This window comes from Cricetulus griseus, chromosome 2 (genome assembly GCF_003668045.3).
Source record: "Cricetulus griseus strain 17A/GY chromosome 2, alternate assembly CriGri-PICRH-1.0, whole genome shotgun sequence".
NCBI classification, from domain to species: Eukaryota; Metazoa; Chordata; class Mammalia; order Rodentia; family Cricetidae; genus Cricetulus; species Cricetulus griseus.
The window spans coordinates 130,006,606-130,024,386 of NC_048595.1; the positions used below are offsets into that span (position 1 = coordinate 130,006,606).

A 17,781-nucleotide genomic window follows, 5' to 3' on the forward strand; every position below is an offset into this window, starting at 1 on the left:
TTCTGATAAAACAAAAGCAATGCTCAGTACCTGTATATATCATGCTTCACACTGGCTCTGGATTTCTGTCCAGGTTCATAGTTCTCGGGTGGCATATAGATGATCGTTCCTCCTTCGGGGGCAGATTTGCTGTTTCGTGATTGAGAGAGTGACATCATGCGCCATTTTGATAAACCAAAATCTGCAATCTATAAGATGAAAGACTTGAATTAAAATTATCCTTTTTTCTTTAAAATGTCCAAAAGTTAACTGCCTTTGTTTTCATATATTGCGTTTATAATGGCTATCAGACCCAAGAAAAGTAATATACTACTAATATTCCACAGCCTCTTAACAAATTAAATACTACAGTGCTATCCCCAGTAACTCTAGATGTAATATACATTTAATCAAATTTGTAGCAGAATATTACACATTTTTAAGGGAAACTAATTGTTTCTAGAATCTGAGTAATGTTTTTTAGGGTGTACTTTCCAGTCTCCCTGTCATCGACTATTGCTCCTCGTATGCCATACACTAGACTGAACATTGCTTAGAAATGGTCATTTAATAACTCTTTTTGTTAAATTTATTCATTTGTGTATGGGCGTGTAAGGGTGTGGTCAGAGGGCAGCTTCAGAAGCCAGTTCTCTCCTTCCATCCCATGGGTTCTGGGGATGGAGCTTCAGTCATCAGACTTGGTAGCAAGCACTTGTAGAGCTGAACAGTTTGCCAGCCCGGGTTTATATGGTATTATTCTTGTTCTAAAAGTGGTGTCATTAAGTTTTAAAGTACATAAAATCTTCTAATAGTAAAAGTCACCATTATGTATTTTATGCTTACTTTTAAGAGTCACTTTGGATGGCACATATCACACCGTGAGTGTCCCTTATGTCTTTTACAGCTTTATTTTTTGTTGTAATTTATATAGGTTATATAGCTTTCTTAATGTTAAAAGGTACCTTACTTTTTAAAATTAAAAGGTAAAATGTATGACCAGAAATATTATTTAATAGGCAAGGATGAGAGTATGAGAAAACTTTAAAGACATTTAAATTACGTAGACTTATAATACATACTGAATAAGTTAACAGAGTAGGATGGGCTCTATCTAGGACAACTGGTATTTTGAGTATTTAATCTCGTGTTTTTGTATTTTTTTATTAGAAGAATTAATTTATATCTGTGTTTAGATGAATGAAATAAACATTAAGCCCCCAGACCATCAAAAATAGAGTGCACAAGTGTTTCGTAGATTTACTATAGGCTTAAGAGACAATAAATGAGAACAATGGAACATCAGATCTGGCTAGTTCCAAAGGCAATGAAACTTCAGTTATGAACACTGGGTTCTAGAGTTGAGGTTATTTCAATTTACAGTGTAATTCTACCACTTAATTGATTGTGGGGCCCTGAGGAAATTGTTTAATTTCTCTGTGTCCTACATTATTCATCTGGAACTGGGGATAATGTATCCAATAGAAATGTGTTGAGATAATTCCAACTAGTTCTTCTAGGGAATTATTCAGAAGAGCATCTGTCACATGACAGACTATCCATGTGAGCTAGCCACTATTATTAATGTATTCGTGTGCTAAATTAGCATACTGTATTCCATTTACATGTATAGAAATTATTTATAAATTGAAAACAAAAACATTTAAAAACTAATGTCTGAATTTAAAAAAGGAGAAAAATGTGACTTTGCAAGTCTATATCCTATTAAGAGCCTATTCTTTTTTTTTTTCCTGGAGGAAAAGGTTTATTTGCTTACTCTTCCGAATCACAGTTCATTATCAAAGGAAGTCAGGATAGGAACCTGGAGCGAGGAGCTGATGCAGAGGCCCTGGAGGGGTGCTGCTTACTGCCCTGTTTCTCATGGCTTGCTTGGTCTGCTTTCTTACAGAACCAGGACCACCATCCCAGGAGTGCCCCCCCCATGGTCTGGGCCCTCCCCCATTAATCACTAATTAAGAAAATGCGCTACAGGCTTGCCTATAGCCCTGTTTATAGGGCATTTTTAAATTTTTTTAACTTAATTTTATTTTATTAGTTCAAATTAGGAACAAGCTTGCTTCAGATGTCAATCCCTTCTCCCTTCTCCCTCCCCGCACCCCCCCCAACATCCCACTTGCCCCAGCCATCCTCACTCTACTCCCCAGGCAGGGTAAGGCCCTCAAAAGGGGCTCCCCAAAGTCTACCACATCATCCTGGGCCAGGCCTAGGATGTGTTTACCCAATGTGTCCAGGTCAAGAGAGCATACCTTCACAAGGGATGGACTCTCAAAATCCCTTCTTTTTTTTTTTTTTTTTTTTAAGACCTTACATATTTAATATAGTGCGTTACCCTCTGTACAAATGGAAAAAAAGAACCTATTCTTAAACCCTCATGAAAAAGCCTTTAGGAGAATTTGTAAAGGGGTACTTTAAGTTATCAAAAAGGAAACTTTAAAAGTAATTAGAAAATGCAGAAGTAAGCATGAATTTATGAAAAGCAAATTACAAAGACCAGTACTCGCCAGGCAATGGTGGTACATGCCTTCAATCCCAGCACTTGGGAGGCAGAGGCCAGCCTGTCTACAGATGGAACTATGGCAGTCAGGGCTACACAGAGAAACCCTGTCTTGAAAAACAAAAAAACAAACAAACAAAAAAAACAGAACAAGAACAGAACAACAAAAAACATCAATGCACAATTTCACATCTCGCATAACAGAGTTGTCCCACAATAAAAGAAGATAAATTTCTCTGGTAGCATTGCTCCCATACCACCAACTTAAAAGTTTGTATCTACAAAAGATATTTTGTTTTATTTACACAATAACATATTTGACTATTAACTGAGCAGATGCATTTACTATATGCAGAAGATCTGAAATTAATCTATTAGCTCACTTAATTTAATTATGGGATGCCTCTATATGGCATGTGGTAGGTAACAGTCCAGGCTAAATTTATTTCTTCATGAAACTTAAGTCTAACTGACCAGCTGGACTGGTCTGCAGGAGACTCTTTCACAAGAAAAGGAAATAGGTGTGACCAGTCAGTCAGTCACACCATTCAAACTGGACTACTCAGATTCATCATGTGAGTTAAGAAAGTCAAGTCAGCTGGTGAGAAATATCATGGGGAAGCATAATGTGTAGGACACAGAGAAGACCTAGGTGGGATGTGGTAGAAAGACTGTTCCTGATGGAGTACGCTATGAGGACACTTGGGAGAAGCAGTCGAGCAAGTACTCCTTCAGGAGTCTTGAGAAAGAATAATGGTACCCACCAGAACATCCCTAAGAAGCTGAAGGATGGTTTTCCAAAATTGTGGATTAACAAAAGGACTGGCACTCATGTTCAGGAGGTTCTAAGGGCTATGGTGTGCTGCTCTGCTAAGGGAGGCTGAAGTCTTATTCCCATACTAACTAACACTGTAAAAAAGGAATTCTAAAAAGTACACAATAAGGAGGTAGCTTAAATGATAATCTATGAAATCATCAAGAACGACAACAAAAACATCAAAAAGAAACGACCTCTGGCTGACTTTGAGTAGCATGACTCCTTGGGGCAACTGGTTAATTACTAAAATCTTGCCTTTTTTCTCTTTTCTTGTGACAGGGTCTCATGCAGTCAGATTGGTCTCAGAGGCAATATGCAGCCAAGTCTGGCCTTGAATGCTTGATCCCCCGACCTGCACCTCACAGGTGCTGGAATTATAGGCAGCATTCGACTACCATGCCTGGCCAAGAAGCTTATTAGTAAGTATCTAGGACTCCAAAAGTCATCGTCTGAGTCAACTCTGCATTCATCAGGTTATGTCAGGTGACTTTTGTTCAGTTCTCAGGATCAGAAGTTGTGATTAACACTAAAGCATGCATTCAAGTAACACAAGGAACTAAAACTCCCAATAACAAAGACTGAAGAAGGTAAAGCCATTTAGTGGAGAAAAGGAATATGAGAAGCAGGGGCATTGTTGCTGTCTCTAAATATTAGAATGGCTGTTGTGCTGAAGAAGAATTTATTAAATTTATCAATAAAACGTGAGGTAGAACTAATGGGTGAAAGCAATAGGAAGGAAGTCGGATTGTTTAGGAAAGCCTCAGCTACACACATAAAGATGCTGTGTCCTCTGCTATGGAGTAACTACTCTAGGGGCAGAGTTCCACTGACCATAAGGTCTTATGGGATACCTCAGTCAGTCCCTCTCAGGAATGCAGGGCCACAAGCTTGCCCTTTCCTTCTCTTCTCAAACTACCATTTTATTTCAAGAAAAAGGACATTTATTCAGTAAATTTTTTAACTTACTTAGTCTCATATTTTTGTGTTGCATTTTCCTACTGTTACAACTTCTCTATTAAATAATGGAGAAATAGGAATTTCTTTGAAAATTTTTTAATATTTAAAATCTTCTATGTATACTACAGAAATCGGTATATAAAATACTATATAGGAATAAAGTGAGTTGCATTTAGTATTAATTACTCAGCAGTCAACCCTCATTTCAGTTCCCCCATTGTATACAGGGTCACAGCATCCCTTGCCCTTTACACAAAGACAACTTCAAAGCATGAGATGTCAGCATAACACTAAGCATAATACTAAGAAGCCTTAGAAGGTAACATAGAGGAAAATGGTCAGTACCTAGAGTTTAGGGATCAGAGCTCACAAACGATAGCAAAAGCATGACACATAAGGGACAAAAGCGATAAATTGGACTTCATCAAAGATAAATTTTTTTCTTGGTGACAGGTTTTGTTGAAAGGATAAAAATAGGCCCAGGATATGGCTCAGTGGTAAAGCACTGCTGGGCAAACATGATATAACCTGAGCTTAATGTCTCAGAACCAACATAAAACATCCAGGCGTGGCAGGATGTAATCCAAGCGCTGGAGAACTGGAGACAGGTGGATCCTGTCATTAGCCAGCCAGTAAGGCTGATGTTTACACACATGTGCACACACCAGGACATACACATCCTTCACGATTCAGTACAATCACAAACACATGGATAATAGTAAAAGTTGTGGAGAAGTATTTGAAAAGAAATATATCTGATGAATGAAGGACTCATATTTTAAAAAAGTATATATACAGGGTTCTTAAAACTGAGTGGTAAAAATGAAAAACCTAATTAGAAAATAGGCTCATTCAAGAAGCTTTTCACTGAAAAGGCTATATGGATGGCAAGGAAGCACACAACAAGGTGTTTAAAATCACCCATTCCTGTCCCGTTTCCGGTCTGAAGGCTGTATCTAATTAGGTAGGGAATTGTTATCTTTATAATATCTTGTGACTCCACACTAATTTCAAAACAGACACTAAAACAAGGAAAACTGTTGTGACAGTTTTAACTAAGAAACACAATGAATTGCTATTTTGTTTCAAATTCTACAGCTCAAGAATAACCTAGCCTTACTCCGGGGGTGGTGGCATACACCTTTAATCCCAGCACTGAGAAGGCCTAGACAGGAGGATTTTCTTGAGTTCCAGGACAGTCTGGGATAAGACCCTTCCTCATACAAACCAACAACAAAGAATAACTGAACCATTGCAAGAAAGGGCTGGAACGGAGAGCCAAGGAAGCCCTGGGTGAATGAATACTGCTGACATAGGCAAGGCCATGTCAAGGACCAAATGTCTCAGACCCATAGGAGTGGCAGAGCCTTCCCCTAGTCCTAGGGCCAATGCTGGCAGTGTGCTCAAAACCCAGGAAGTGGAGCTTCTTCCTCAGGGATCTTCACAGCCTGAGATACTTCCCTTCACCCAGCCAGCTGAGTTTTCCAGCCCCAAGCTGCATGGGAACTGAAGATAGAAATTAAGACACTACTAAAAATATTTTTCAGAGCTGGGCATTGGTGGAATCCTAGCACTTGGGAGGCAGAGGCCAGCCTGGTCTACAGAGCGAGTGCCAGAATAGGCTCTAAAGCCACACAGAGAAACCCTGTCTTGAAAAACAAAACAAAAACAGCAAAAATATTTTTCAGAATTATTAAGAACGAAGACCCAGAGAAAGTTTTTTTCCAAAGCAATTACCTTAACATGAAATTCATTATCCAACAAGATGTTCTGAGTCTTTAAGTCATGATGAAGTAGAGGAGGGTTCATATTGTGCAGGTAATTTACACCAAGAGCAATTTCATGCAGGATGCGGAATCTCAATGGCCACGCAAGATCAGGATATTCAGTTTTCTTTGTATGTGTGAAAGAAACAAAACAAAAATTACTACTGCCTTAATTTAACAGTTAAAAATTAAGAATCCATGAGGAAATAGATTATAAACTGGGATAAAACATAAGCTCAATTTTGTAACTATCAATTGATACTGTTTGGAATTCTTATATTTTACTTTCTTTAATCTTTAGAGATGTTGATGGTAAGCATAGCAGTGGTATTTCTCTTTTTATACTGGTCATGCAATTGCCTGGTATTACTGCCTCATTCTTTAGCAGACACAACTGTCAGTTACTTGTATGCACATAAAGTCAGATACATGTATTTAATTTACACCCTAATCCACAGATCACTTCTATGGTCTCATCAAATAACTTATACACACAAGCACACATACATACAGAAAAAAAATATAATGTGTTTCTGACAAACCAAACCATTCATTCAAAATTTTAACTTTTTATATTAATTTAAAACTATAATTATCACTGTAGTCTCTAAGTCAATTAAAATTGAGAGTATATCATTTGAAGTGTCTCATACCTGAAAACGTTTGTTACTATTGTCTGTATGTGTGTGTGCGTGTATACAAGATGTGTTGGGGGTACATGTGGCAGGTTGGGAGTGTGGAAATCTGAGGACAACTTTGTGAAGCCAGTTCTTTCCTTCCACCTTTATGTGGCTTTTGGGTCAAACTCAGGTCATCAGGCCTGTCTTCTTGGGGGGCAAGTGCCTGCAACTTCTGACCCATCTCACTGATCTATATCTCATACTTTAATTACAAATTATGTTCTACGTTACCTCTTGAAACGTTAACCTTTGAGAATTTCTTCTTGTGGAATAAAGATCATTGTTTTGTTCTTAAACACATATCCACCTGAGTTTCTTTAAATGTTTTCTGAATATAAAAGTTAATGCAGTTTCCAAGGAGGATATATACACTCAGAAAAATCAGACACTTTTGAAATGGCTCAAACTCATGGGTTCATTTTCTAAAATACTATATAAAAGTCACCTTTTTTGAAGCGCCAAAATTGCCTTGGGATTCTTTTTGAAATCAAGTCTGCTTAAATTTCAGTGACCAATTAGTAGGAGGTTGTTCAAAATACTTTAGGCTGTTTATACCACATTTTCATTTTATTCAGTGATCTTTTATGATGTGGGTGGTGAGTGCTTCAAGATAAATCACACTGTGAGTAACTGGTATATTATTTAGGATAACATACCAAGGAGACACTAACATGGAGCATTACCTCCTGGGAAACACATACAGCTCAATACCTTGGAGCAAGTGCATCTTTTGTTGGTCTGTAAAGAGGCAATTTTTCAAAGTATTATGAAATTTAAAGTGACTATGAGGCCTCTGAATGGCAGTGTCATATGGAGGCTTTTCCTCATGGAGTCAAGGGTAGAGTGACACTCTATATTTTATGGTCACATCTAAGAGTTAGGAAGAATCCTAGAGAAGGCTACAGAATTTCCAGGGGGCTCCAAATCTGGGTGCCAGAGTATCTATAACGATGTGGAAATAAAACATTAGAATTTCTGCTTCAATTTCATTTCTCAGACAACAAAAAAGAAACTGTGCTTTATGGAATCTTTTTAACTTGATTGCTGGAGCAGGTACACAAACCTTACAGACTGATACCAGTTACTTCAGTCCATCTTTGTTTCAGATGGTCACAAGTCATGAATAGAATGCGATGTATTCTGAAACAAAGAGGAAGTCACTCCATGAGTGGCTGATAGTGGTGCCCACTTTCCCTTGCTTGTGTAAAAGGCAATGTGATATACTATAATGTGGGAATGGCATAAGTATTCATAGGTATTATGCAGTTCTAATTAGCTCAAATCTTCATAAATTGGAGCATCTGACCTAAAAAGATCTGAAAGCAAATGCAGACTGGAAAGAATCAGGGTGTAAGATCAAGCCAAAATAAAAATAGAATACATGTATTTTGAGAATGAGGATCCCAAGTTTGTTGATAGGATTCACAAATACAAAGCCAGAGTAACTTATACCTTGAAAAAATTAGTAATGGTTCAAACTTCTATAGACAGAAAAATGTCATGTTTCTTGTCATTGAAGATAATTTACTTGGTCCATTAACTAATAATAGTTAATTTGGATCCTAAATAGTCACTAAATATCGATTAACCATGGATTATATACTGTATTGAACTCATCTATTTCCCACGCCTATCTGTGTACAAATAATATATATATATATATATATATATATATTATATATATATTATATTGGATACTGGGATTTAGTATGAATGTCAGAGTTACCTATGCGAAATATTCTAGGACCTTTGAATTCAAGCCCAACTCCACAGTACTTTGTACCAACACAAACAAAGACACAAAAGGTAAAGTTCATCAGTTCATGGTGCTTCATATTCTTACTTGATTCATTTATATACTACAGAGTAATGTGACTGAATGAAGAACAAAATACTATATATAGTTGAGCAGACTAAATAGTAATTGTAGTTATTGGAAACAAACAGTACTTACTCTATGTAGAAGTTCATTTAATGATCCATTTGGCATGTATTCAGTAACTATGCCCAAAAATTCAGGCTCATTGCAAATTCCCAAAATTGGAAGAATGTAACTAAATCTAGCTTTATGTAGTATTTCAGCTTCTCGTAAGATATCATTTCTTTCACTAAGGAAAAAAAAGGATAATTATTTCAGATAACGAAAAACATACAATAATGGCCATACCCACAGATTAAATAAGCTTGGAATTTTTTTTCTCATTAATTAGCTATGTAGCCTCATGTGAGTTTATCTTCTGTGTCCCTTAGTTTTATCATATTTAAAATAGAGATAATACCCACTTTATGTATTCTACTGGTCTATTTAGAGAACAGCCAAAATAACGTCTATAAACCACTGGTGGTCAAAGCTCTGTACATGGTTATTACTGTACTTTCCACTGATGGCAGAAGTGCTCCACATGGTTATTACCATACCTTTCCTAGGAAAGAGAAGGAACAGTGTGAGACGAAGCTCCAAAACTTAGCCTATGTTAGAATGATTGATGCTTGAAGTAATCATTAAGATTAAATGGAGTAACCAAATATATTTTATAACCACATGTTTTACGGTTATAGACATGTAAAAGTTTTCCAAACATGAATTCTAAAGCGTTTAAATATTGCAGACGTATTTACTTAGATCAATGGTTCTCCAGCTTCCTAATGCTGCAACCCTTTACAGGGTTCCTCATATGGTGGTGACCCCCAACCATAAAATAATTTTCAGTACTACTTCATAACTGTAATTTTGGCTACTGTGTAAATATCTGTGTTTTCCAATGTTCTTAGGTGACCCCTGTGAAAGGGTTGTTTGACCCCTATAGGGGCTGTAACCCAAAGGTTGGTAACTGCTGACTTAGATGATGATGGCTACATCAAAGTCAATAAGGCTTAGAAGTTACACATCAAACTCAGGAAAAAAGCAGAGAACAAGGAAGCATTTCCAGCTGATCCCTGGTATACCACATGCCTTGGGCATGAGTAAAAGAGATAAATGGTTAACTTTTAGTACAGTCAGACTTACCGTCATGAAATACAATATGCTTTGTATTTCAGAGCATACAAAGACAAAAAGGCATCCTTGTCTTTAAAGGCCCATAATTCACATCAGAAAAAAAATAATACAAGGAAGAATGTGATGATTGCCATATATTTTATATATATATGCATACATACACACATATGCACATACACATATAAAGAAAAAAGAAAAGTAAACTATGGGGCATTCAGAGGAGAGAGAATTTTGAGCAAGGTAAAGTCACCACAGTCTTCAAAGACAGGCTTTCAGTGCAACCTGAAGTATGACTAGAATTCAGCACCACAGAGAAGCCATATAAAGTGAATGAGGCCTCCGTGAAAGGTAAGACCTTGCTTCTCTTTTGCACATGTATACCCATTCCCAGGACTTAAAACAGTGCCTCCTATCCAGTAACACAGTAGATGTTCAACATCCATGGTCAAATGAATTACAGAAGTGAAAGTAAAACTGACTGCTTAATATGAATTAGGATATTTCATATGTAAAAGAAACGATGGCAAATCAAACATGCCAGAATCCTAAGACTCCTAAGGAGTCTGATAATCAGCTGTGACTGAAAGTTCTGAGCAAGGGAAAGGAGTACAATTAAGTTTGAAGATAATTAACTTGGCATAGTACATGGAATTAATAGAAAGAGGAACAGTTTTGAAGATTGTAATAATTTAGATACAAAGCAGGGGGAGCCTGAAACTATAAAGTATAAAATAGTAAAAGAAAAAAGAAAACACTGGCTGAAAAGAATGGTAGATGTTTGGACTGACTGGCGGTGAAGAACTTTAAAAAGTACACAAAGGAAGAGAAATTATAGTGATGCCATCATCATTTTTTAGCACACTAGATGCATGGGTGTTGGTAGCAATGACATAAATAGAAATGCTTCCAGGAGAAGCCTATTGGGTAAGTGCTGATGATTAGTTGGCTCTTAAGAAACCCAAGCGCTGGATGTCTGTTGAAATGAGAATAGCAATAGACATTCCTGACCAGACTGCTTAAAACACACACACACACACACACACACACACACACACACACACACACACACACACACACGAGAAAGAGAGAGAGAGAGAGACAGAGAGAGAGAGAGAGAGAGACAGAGAGACAGAGAGACAGAGAGGGACAGAGAGAGACAGAGAGACAGAGAGACACACCCAATCATGGTTAGAAGTTATTTATTCTTTTAGTAGGTAATACATTTTATGTTTTAAATTAAAGAGTTGTAAGAAAACAAAGTGAAAAGTTTCTCTCTTCTCTGTCCATGACCTTGACAGTAAGGAAACCAGTTATATCAATCTGTGAGGCCCATTTAATTAAACTTCAATTTCTCAAGTTCTGTATTTGCCCAAGAGATACGGGTCAACAAGACAGTTGCTGTGTTTTCCTTATGGGATGAACCCGAAGATTCCTGGACACTGAGAAACATCCACAGAGAGAGTGCACTGTGGAAGTTCCAGCCACATGCATATATAAGATCCCCTTTCCTCCTCCTGTCCACAGTATGAAACAAGGGGTTGGAAGACAGTACAGCTGGTGAAGTGGTTGTTACACAAACAGGAGGATCTGAGTTTGATTCCTCAGAATCCACATAAAAAAGTCGACAACAATAAAACACTCTGAAACACTAACCTGCCCCTGAGATAAATGGTGGTCCTGAGGAACAATACCTGAAGTTGACCCCTGGCTTCCTTATCATGCACATGGACCAGTACGTACAACATGTGTGTATACACGAACACAAACACACATGCGCACACACATGAAAAAGTCTGATGTATTCTTCCTTCCTGTCAGCCACTTTATAAACACTAACTGTTCAATTGCCTCTCTAAAGCTGGCTCCATTACCTCCACTTTACATACAGGGACACCCAGAGTCGGAGAAATAAATGATCCTCTGGTGACCACAACCAAACAAAGCAACAGGATTAAAGTCAGATTCAAATTGTAGTCCTGGTACTCTAAGGTCTGTGTTTTTCCTAGTCTGTTGTTTGACCAGGAAAGCAAGTTGGACAGTTTATAAGGTTAGATTTCAACAAGACTAAGGGGGGAAATAAAACTAAAAGATTAAAAAAAGCTAAAAATGTAAAAGACAGTTTCAATGATTATATCACCAAAATTACCCAACTCAAAATTTCAATAGGAAACAGTTACCCCATCTCTAAGGTACCAAGTGGAGTCATCTATCCATTAAGGTAGGAAGTCTGCTATGTTAGGCCCACTCATTGGCTACAGAGAATGACTCATTAATCATTAAAATAATATGCCACGTCACAAAAATTTATTTTCCTCTCAGGTCATCTTAAAGAACAATGGGCACTTTATCTATACTAGATAGAGCACAACAAATATACGTACGTACGTGTTTATAATTCATATTTTATAAGTGAGGAAATAAGACACCCAAGTCAATTGCATAAGCCTACGCTTATGCACTTGTTAAGATCTTAGGCAACAAGAGAAAAGAATGAAATGCAGTAAGGTCACAGGATTTTGTTGGTCTTAGAAAGATAATTTTTTATCCAATTCAATGAAATTATACGATGATGTGGTTGGTGAAAATGGGAAAGCATCACCATCTTTGTCGCTTGGCCCACAAAAAGCATAACACTTTTGTAAATAAAAACCTTGGAAAGCAGAATCCAAAGTGAGAAATCACTTTGGTATACTCAATGGTCTACTAGTGCTACATATCCACAGAATATTTGTTTAATTGGCTTCTAGCCAGCCTCCCTTTAAAGTCGATCCCAGACAAACACACTTTACCCAGCACTAGCTCCACCGACTATAAGGCCCAGTATCTGAATCTGGATCATGGTACACAGAAAGTTTTAGTGTTCCAAACTTCAATGTGATCTAGCCCATGGTGGGGGGATAAAAGCTACTACAGGCAGATGAAAGTCCAATATTCTAGCTGGGCTGAAGACAAGAGAGGTCTCTGATGCTGGATATGACCTTACACCAGACATTAACAGCCTCTGGCCAATGGGGCCGCTATGAATTTTGTATTTTCACTCAAGATGCAGGAGAAGAGAACGTTGCAACTACGGATGTTAGTGCATTAAGAACTGAATGAATTCCGGAAGGAAAACACACAAGAGTACTGACCAGACTCTTTGACTAACACGTACAGTCACAGATCCATGGTATTTAGTTGCAATGTTTCCCGGAAACAGAAACCAAGGCTATTTTTTTTTCCTGATGTGGAAACTGGACTCAAATAATATCAGAATGTGAGGCAATCACATTTTTTTATATTCACAAATTTTGACCATTTAACAATCTTTGATTTCAATTTACTGTTACAAAAAAAAGCACACACTTCCTTTGAGGACTTCCAAAGTAAGAGCTCGAATAACAATGGCTAATGTAGAGTTTGATATCTGAACTTCATGACTGCATGTAATAAGCCACAAACAAGATAAAACCAATCTGATCAAAGCAAAACATGCAGGCTCTGGAGTAGCACTGATAAATATGGAGTGAAACACACATACAACCCTAGAAAATATTTTCACATGTAGTTAATATAAAAACACTGGTACATTTTTTAGTACTAAATATTCAAAATCTGGTGTGTATTTTGCACTCACTACATATTTCATTTCCAAAGCCCAGTTTCATGAGTTCCACGGCTCTTGTGGCTAACAGCTAGCTAAAAATAGAGCTAAGCCCACATGCACTGTACCAACACACGTCGGGTTCAATAAACAGGCTTTTAGAGGTGGCCGTGATTGCATGTTTTTGGAGGAGAGAGCGGACACCTCGGATGGGAGGAGAGGCGAGTTGGAAACTCTGACGCACGTCCAGGGCAGTTTCTCCCTTGGACCAAGATAGCCCCAGGGATAAGAACTGGCAGCTGCGGGGAGCTGGCGCATCACGGTCAGTGTGGCCGGACTGTGGCCGTGCGGGCCCGCGTCTGCGTGGGGCCCCGCGGCTGCACCCTACCTGTCGAGCAACGGCGTGTGGATGTGCAGGTGCTTCACGGCCACTCGCACGCGCCAATCCGCGTGGCGTGCCGACGACACGGTGCCCGAGGCGCCGCGGCTGAGGTAGTGCAGATCGGCGAGCTTGTGGTAGGGGATGGGAGGCAGTGCGCTGCAGATGGCGTCCCCGTTCATGGCTCTAGCTGAGCGGCGGCTCCGCTAGATCCTGGCGGTGGCCGGTGCAGTGCGGCGTCAGGTCGCCGGGCGGCCCATTCCCGCGTGGCCGCTGCAGTTCCGGCCGGGCGACTGTCCCTGGGAGTCCGTCCGTCTGCGGCCGCGCCAGGGAGGACCTTTCTCCGCACTCCTCCTCCTTCCGCGCTCCTCCCTCCGCGGACCCCTCCCTCCCCTGCTTCTCTTTCTGCGGTTTCCTCCCTCCACCCATCTCCTCAGCCTACTTCTTCTACCCGCGGCCCCTCCCTCCTCAGACTCCTCCTTCCGCAGACTCCTCTCTCCGCAGACTCCTCCTTTCGCTTCTCCCTCCTCAGGTTCCTCCCTCCGCAGGTTCCTCTCTCCGCAGGCTCCTCCCTCTGCAGGCGGCTCCCTCTGCAGGCTCCTCTCTCCGTAGGCGCCTGCTTCTTTTGGCTTTCTCCTCAGGCTCCTCTCTCTGCAGGCTCCTCCCCCTGCAGGCCCCTCCCTCCATCCCTCCCTCTGCAGGCTCCTCCCTCTGTCCACTCCTCTCTCCGTAGGCTCCTCCCTCCGCAGGCTCCTCCCTCTGCAGGCTCCTCCCTCAGCAGGCTCCTGGGTAACGTCAGCAGAGTGGGGGACTCAGCTCCCCCTCCCTCTCAGCCCTGTGGCTCTGCTCAGGCCTGGAGCACTTTTCCTCTGGGGAAAGTCCCTGCAGTGGCGTCCACGCCGGATTTTCCTTTGGCCTGGTGTCTGCCTTAGTCTCCAAACCCCAGAAGTGATGGGGTGGGGGTGACTCCTGCTGGGGAGCTCGGTGACATCTATATCGTCCCACTTCCTGAGCGATAACCATCTGCTGGCACTCGGTGACTACCACTTCAGGAGTGAGGTGGAGAGGTAAGCACTGTCACAGTGTGACAAATTGAGGTGTTTAGCCCCTGTGACATGCTCCTCTACCAGGAAACTTGCTGTTTTTATTCTCCAAAGCCTACGGACAAATTGAAAAACCACCATTTCTTGTGTTTGGGAAGGCTGCTATCTAAAACAAAAACAAAACAAAACACTCCAAAATAACAACAAAACCCCACACAAACAAAAAAGACTACCAAAACCCAATCACTATTCCATCTTTTTACTTAAAACACCTTTCTACTTAGATGACTGTTCAGTGGGATGTTTGGCACAAATTTAGTACCTCATATTTGTGTGCCATTTAGTTCTGTAATCCTATCCCTACCTGGATACTAAACTCTGTAATTGTGTCCCTTTTATGAATAGTGTAAAATATATATATCATCCACACATTCTTTCCTAAACTTTAGTTCTTCATAGTTTTACAAGTCTACAGTTTAGAAGTATGTGTTCTTGGGCTGGAGACACGGCCCAGCCATTAAAAGGCTTGGCAGTTCTTGCAGAGGATGGAGTTTTGCTATTGGCCTTACATCTGGTGACTCACAGCTGCCTGTACCTCCAGCTCCAGGGTCTCTGACCCCTCTTCTGGCTTTTGCAGTTTGCATACACATAAATAAAAATAAAACTTTGAGCTAGGTGGTAGTAGTGTACACTTTTAACCTAGCACTCTGGCAGGCAGAGATATCTCTGAGCTAGAAGCCACCCTGGTCTTCAGAGTGAGTTCCAGGACAGACAAGACTGCACAGAGAAACCCTGTCTCAGCAAACAAACAAAACAACCTAAATAAATAGATACACAAAATAAAAATTTAAAAATATGTACTTACATATGACATTGAACTATATATAATTATAGATTCTCAACTAGGACTACATGATATACATATGGAAAATATTTTCGGCACAAATACATAAATTAAATTTTCATCAATTAATTAAATATAGAAAGCTTAATATGTTAGTAAGATCTGCTAAACAAGAAACAAAAACTTAGATGAAATGGACAAATTAGCCTCAAAAATAAACATCATATCTATATGTTGAACTCATTTATTCAAAATTCTATAAAATTATGCCAAAATTTTATTGTGAATAAAGTTTATTTGTGCTTGTTTGGCATTAGTTTAGGAAATAGTATAGCATCTTAGCTTAGAAAATAGTATGTATTAAGTCATTAACGTCTCATTTAGAAATAAGACACATTTTGCAAAAGAAGACATTTTTTGGGGAGGGGCTGAAGAGATGGCTCAGAGGTTAAAAGCACTGGGTGCTCTTCTAGAGGACCCAAGTTCAATTACCAGGACCCACATGGCAGCTGACAACTGTCTATAATTCCAGTTCCAGGAGATCTGACACCTTGACATGGAGTATATACAGGCAAAAACAAAAAAACAAAAAAAAACCCTAGTGACATTAAATAAATAAATAAAAAATAAATAAATATTTTTTAAAAACCAGAAAACCCTTTCACACACACACACACATCACACACACCCCACACACTACACACCACACACATATCACACACCACACAGACACACAATACACAGACACCACACACACACCACACACACTACACACACACCCCACACAAACACCACACAGACATACCACACACATACCACACACCACATACACACCAAACACCACACATACACCATACAACCATACATCAAACACACGTGCGCGCGCGCGCGCGCACACACACACACACACACACACACACACACACCAAACACAAAAGAACAGACTGATCATAGGTAGGGAGGAGATAGAAACCGGGATCTGCTTTGCCCTGGAGGACTGGGATTTTTAGGTGTGTTGGTAGCATAGGATGGTTTCTGCTCCCCCTTTTTGGATTGATGAGCTTGAAAACAGGAGAGTAGGTCCATAGAATATTACTGAACAAGCTTAGACATACCCAGGGCCTGCCTAGAACATGTCCAGGTAAGTCAGTCAGAAAGGCCTACTTTTGGGGAAAGCCAGAAGTTTGCCATCTTGTTTATTTATGGTGTGATTCCCTGTCTGCCTACCAGGCCCTTATCTGACTCCCATAATCCTTCACTTAAAAATCCCCATGTGGGAGGCTGAGTGGGGAGATCACAGAAAGACTGTTACAGAACAGAATAAGAAGAGACAGAATTCCAAGAATTTCAGGCATCTCACAGTCCAAGCGTCTAGAAAGGTATACAAACACAAGTGCTAGAAAAATTGGTTCTGCACAGGTACTTGAACATTTGGGGTGCATTTGGAATGCTCCTGCCCCAAATCTAAAACCATGATTGTTAGTGATGTGGAGTCATACACAAGGACTTAGAAAGTTATCCAGTATCTACAGTTAATAAATGGTGCTTCTTACTTAGCCATTCTTTATAAATATTCTATATTCAATTCTATGATTAAATGAAGTGTTATTTTAAGATAAGCTAATTTTTTTTTCTGGTTTTTCGAGGCAGGGTTTCTCTGTGGCTTTGACTTTGGAGGCTGTCCTGGAACTAGCTCTGTAGGCCTGGCTGGTCTAAAATCACAGAGATCCACCTGCCTCTGCCTCCAGAGTCAACTACACCTTCCAACTCTGAGCCTAAAGTAAGCTCTTCTTTCTGTAAGTTGCTTTTGCCAGGGTATTTTATACAGCAACAGGAAAGTGTCTTAGGTGTAGTTGATCAGTTTAAGCTCATTAGTCTAGACCTTATCAAAGATGACTGTCCAAACAAAAAGGAAAAAATGGACCAGGTGTGGTGGTACATACCTGTAATCCCATTGCTTGAGAGGCTGAGGCAGTAGGCTCATGGGTTTGAAGCCAGTCTGTAGTAACATAGCAAGACCCTACCCCATATTTTTTTAAAAAGGAAAAGCTATTTGGATAGCAAGATAGGCATCCATAGAGGGAAGACAGTGTGAAAACACAGGGAAAATGACAACCACAGTAAGTCAAGGAATGATTGAAGTTGCCACAAGCTAGGAGAGATGACTTGAAGAGATTGTCTCTCACTGCTGACAGAAGGAACATTTCTGTAACCTTGAATCTG

At 39.8% G+C, this 17,781-nt stretch overlaps 1 protein-coding gene across 2 annotated transcripts in view; it reads right to left on the bottom strand.

The window, feature by feature from the left end:
• Ripk2 (receptor interacting serine/threonine kinase 2) overlaps positions 1-14,007 on the bottom strand; it is a 30,266-nt gene extending 16,259 nt beyond the window's left edge. Inside the window, exons 1-4 of one of the 2 annotated variants that reach the window (XM_027403566.2) lie at positions 8,666-8,804; positions 7,775-7,851; positions 6,003-6,158; positions 31-188 (exon numbers count right to left, since the gene is read on the bottom strand). In XM_027403566.2, the coding sequence (XP_027259367.1) occupies positions 31-188; positions 6,003-6,074 (230 nt within the window). In that variant the 5' untranslated portion in view covers positions 6,075-6,158; positions 7,775-7,851; positions 8,666-8,804. Of the gene's footprint in view, positions 1-30; positions 189-6,002; positions 6,159-7,774; positions 7,852-8,665; positions 8,820-13,680 lie in introns of those variants that run through there. The other variant, XM_027403565.2, reaches the window with a different exon arrangement.
• Between the last annotated feature and the right edge of the window lie 3,774 nt (positions 14,008-17,781).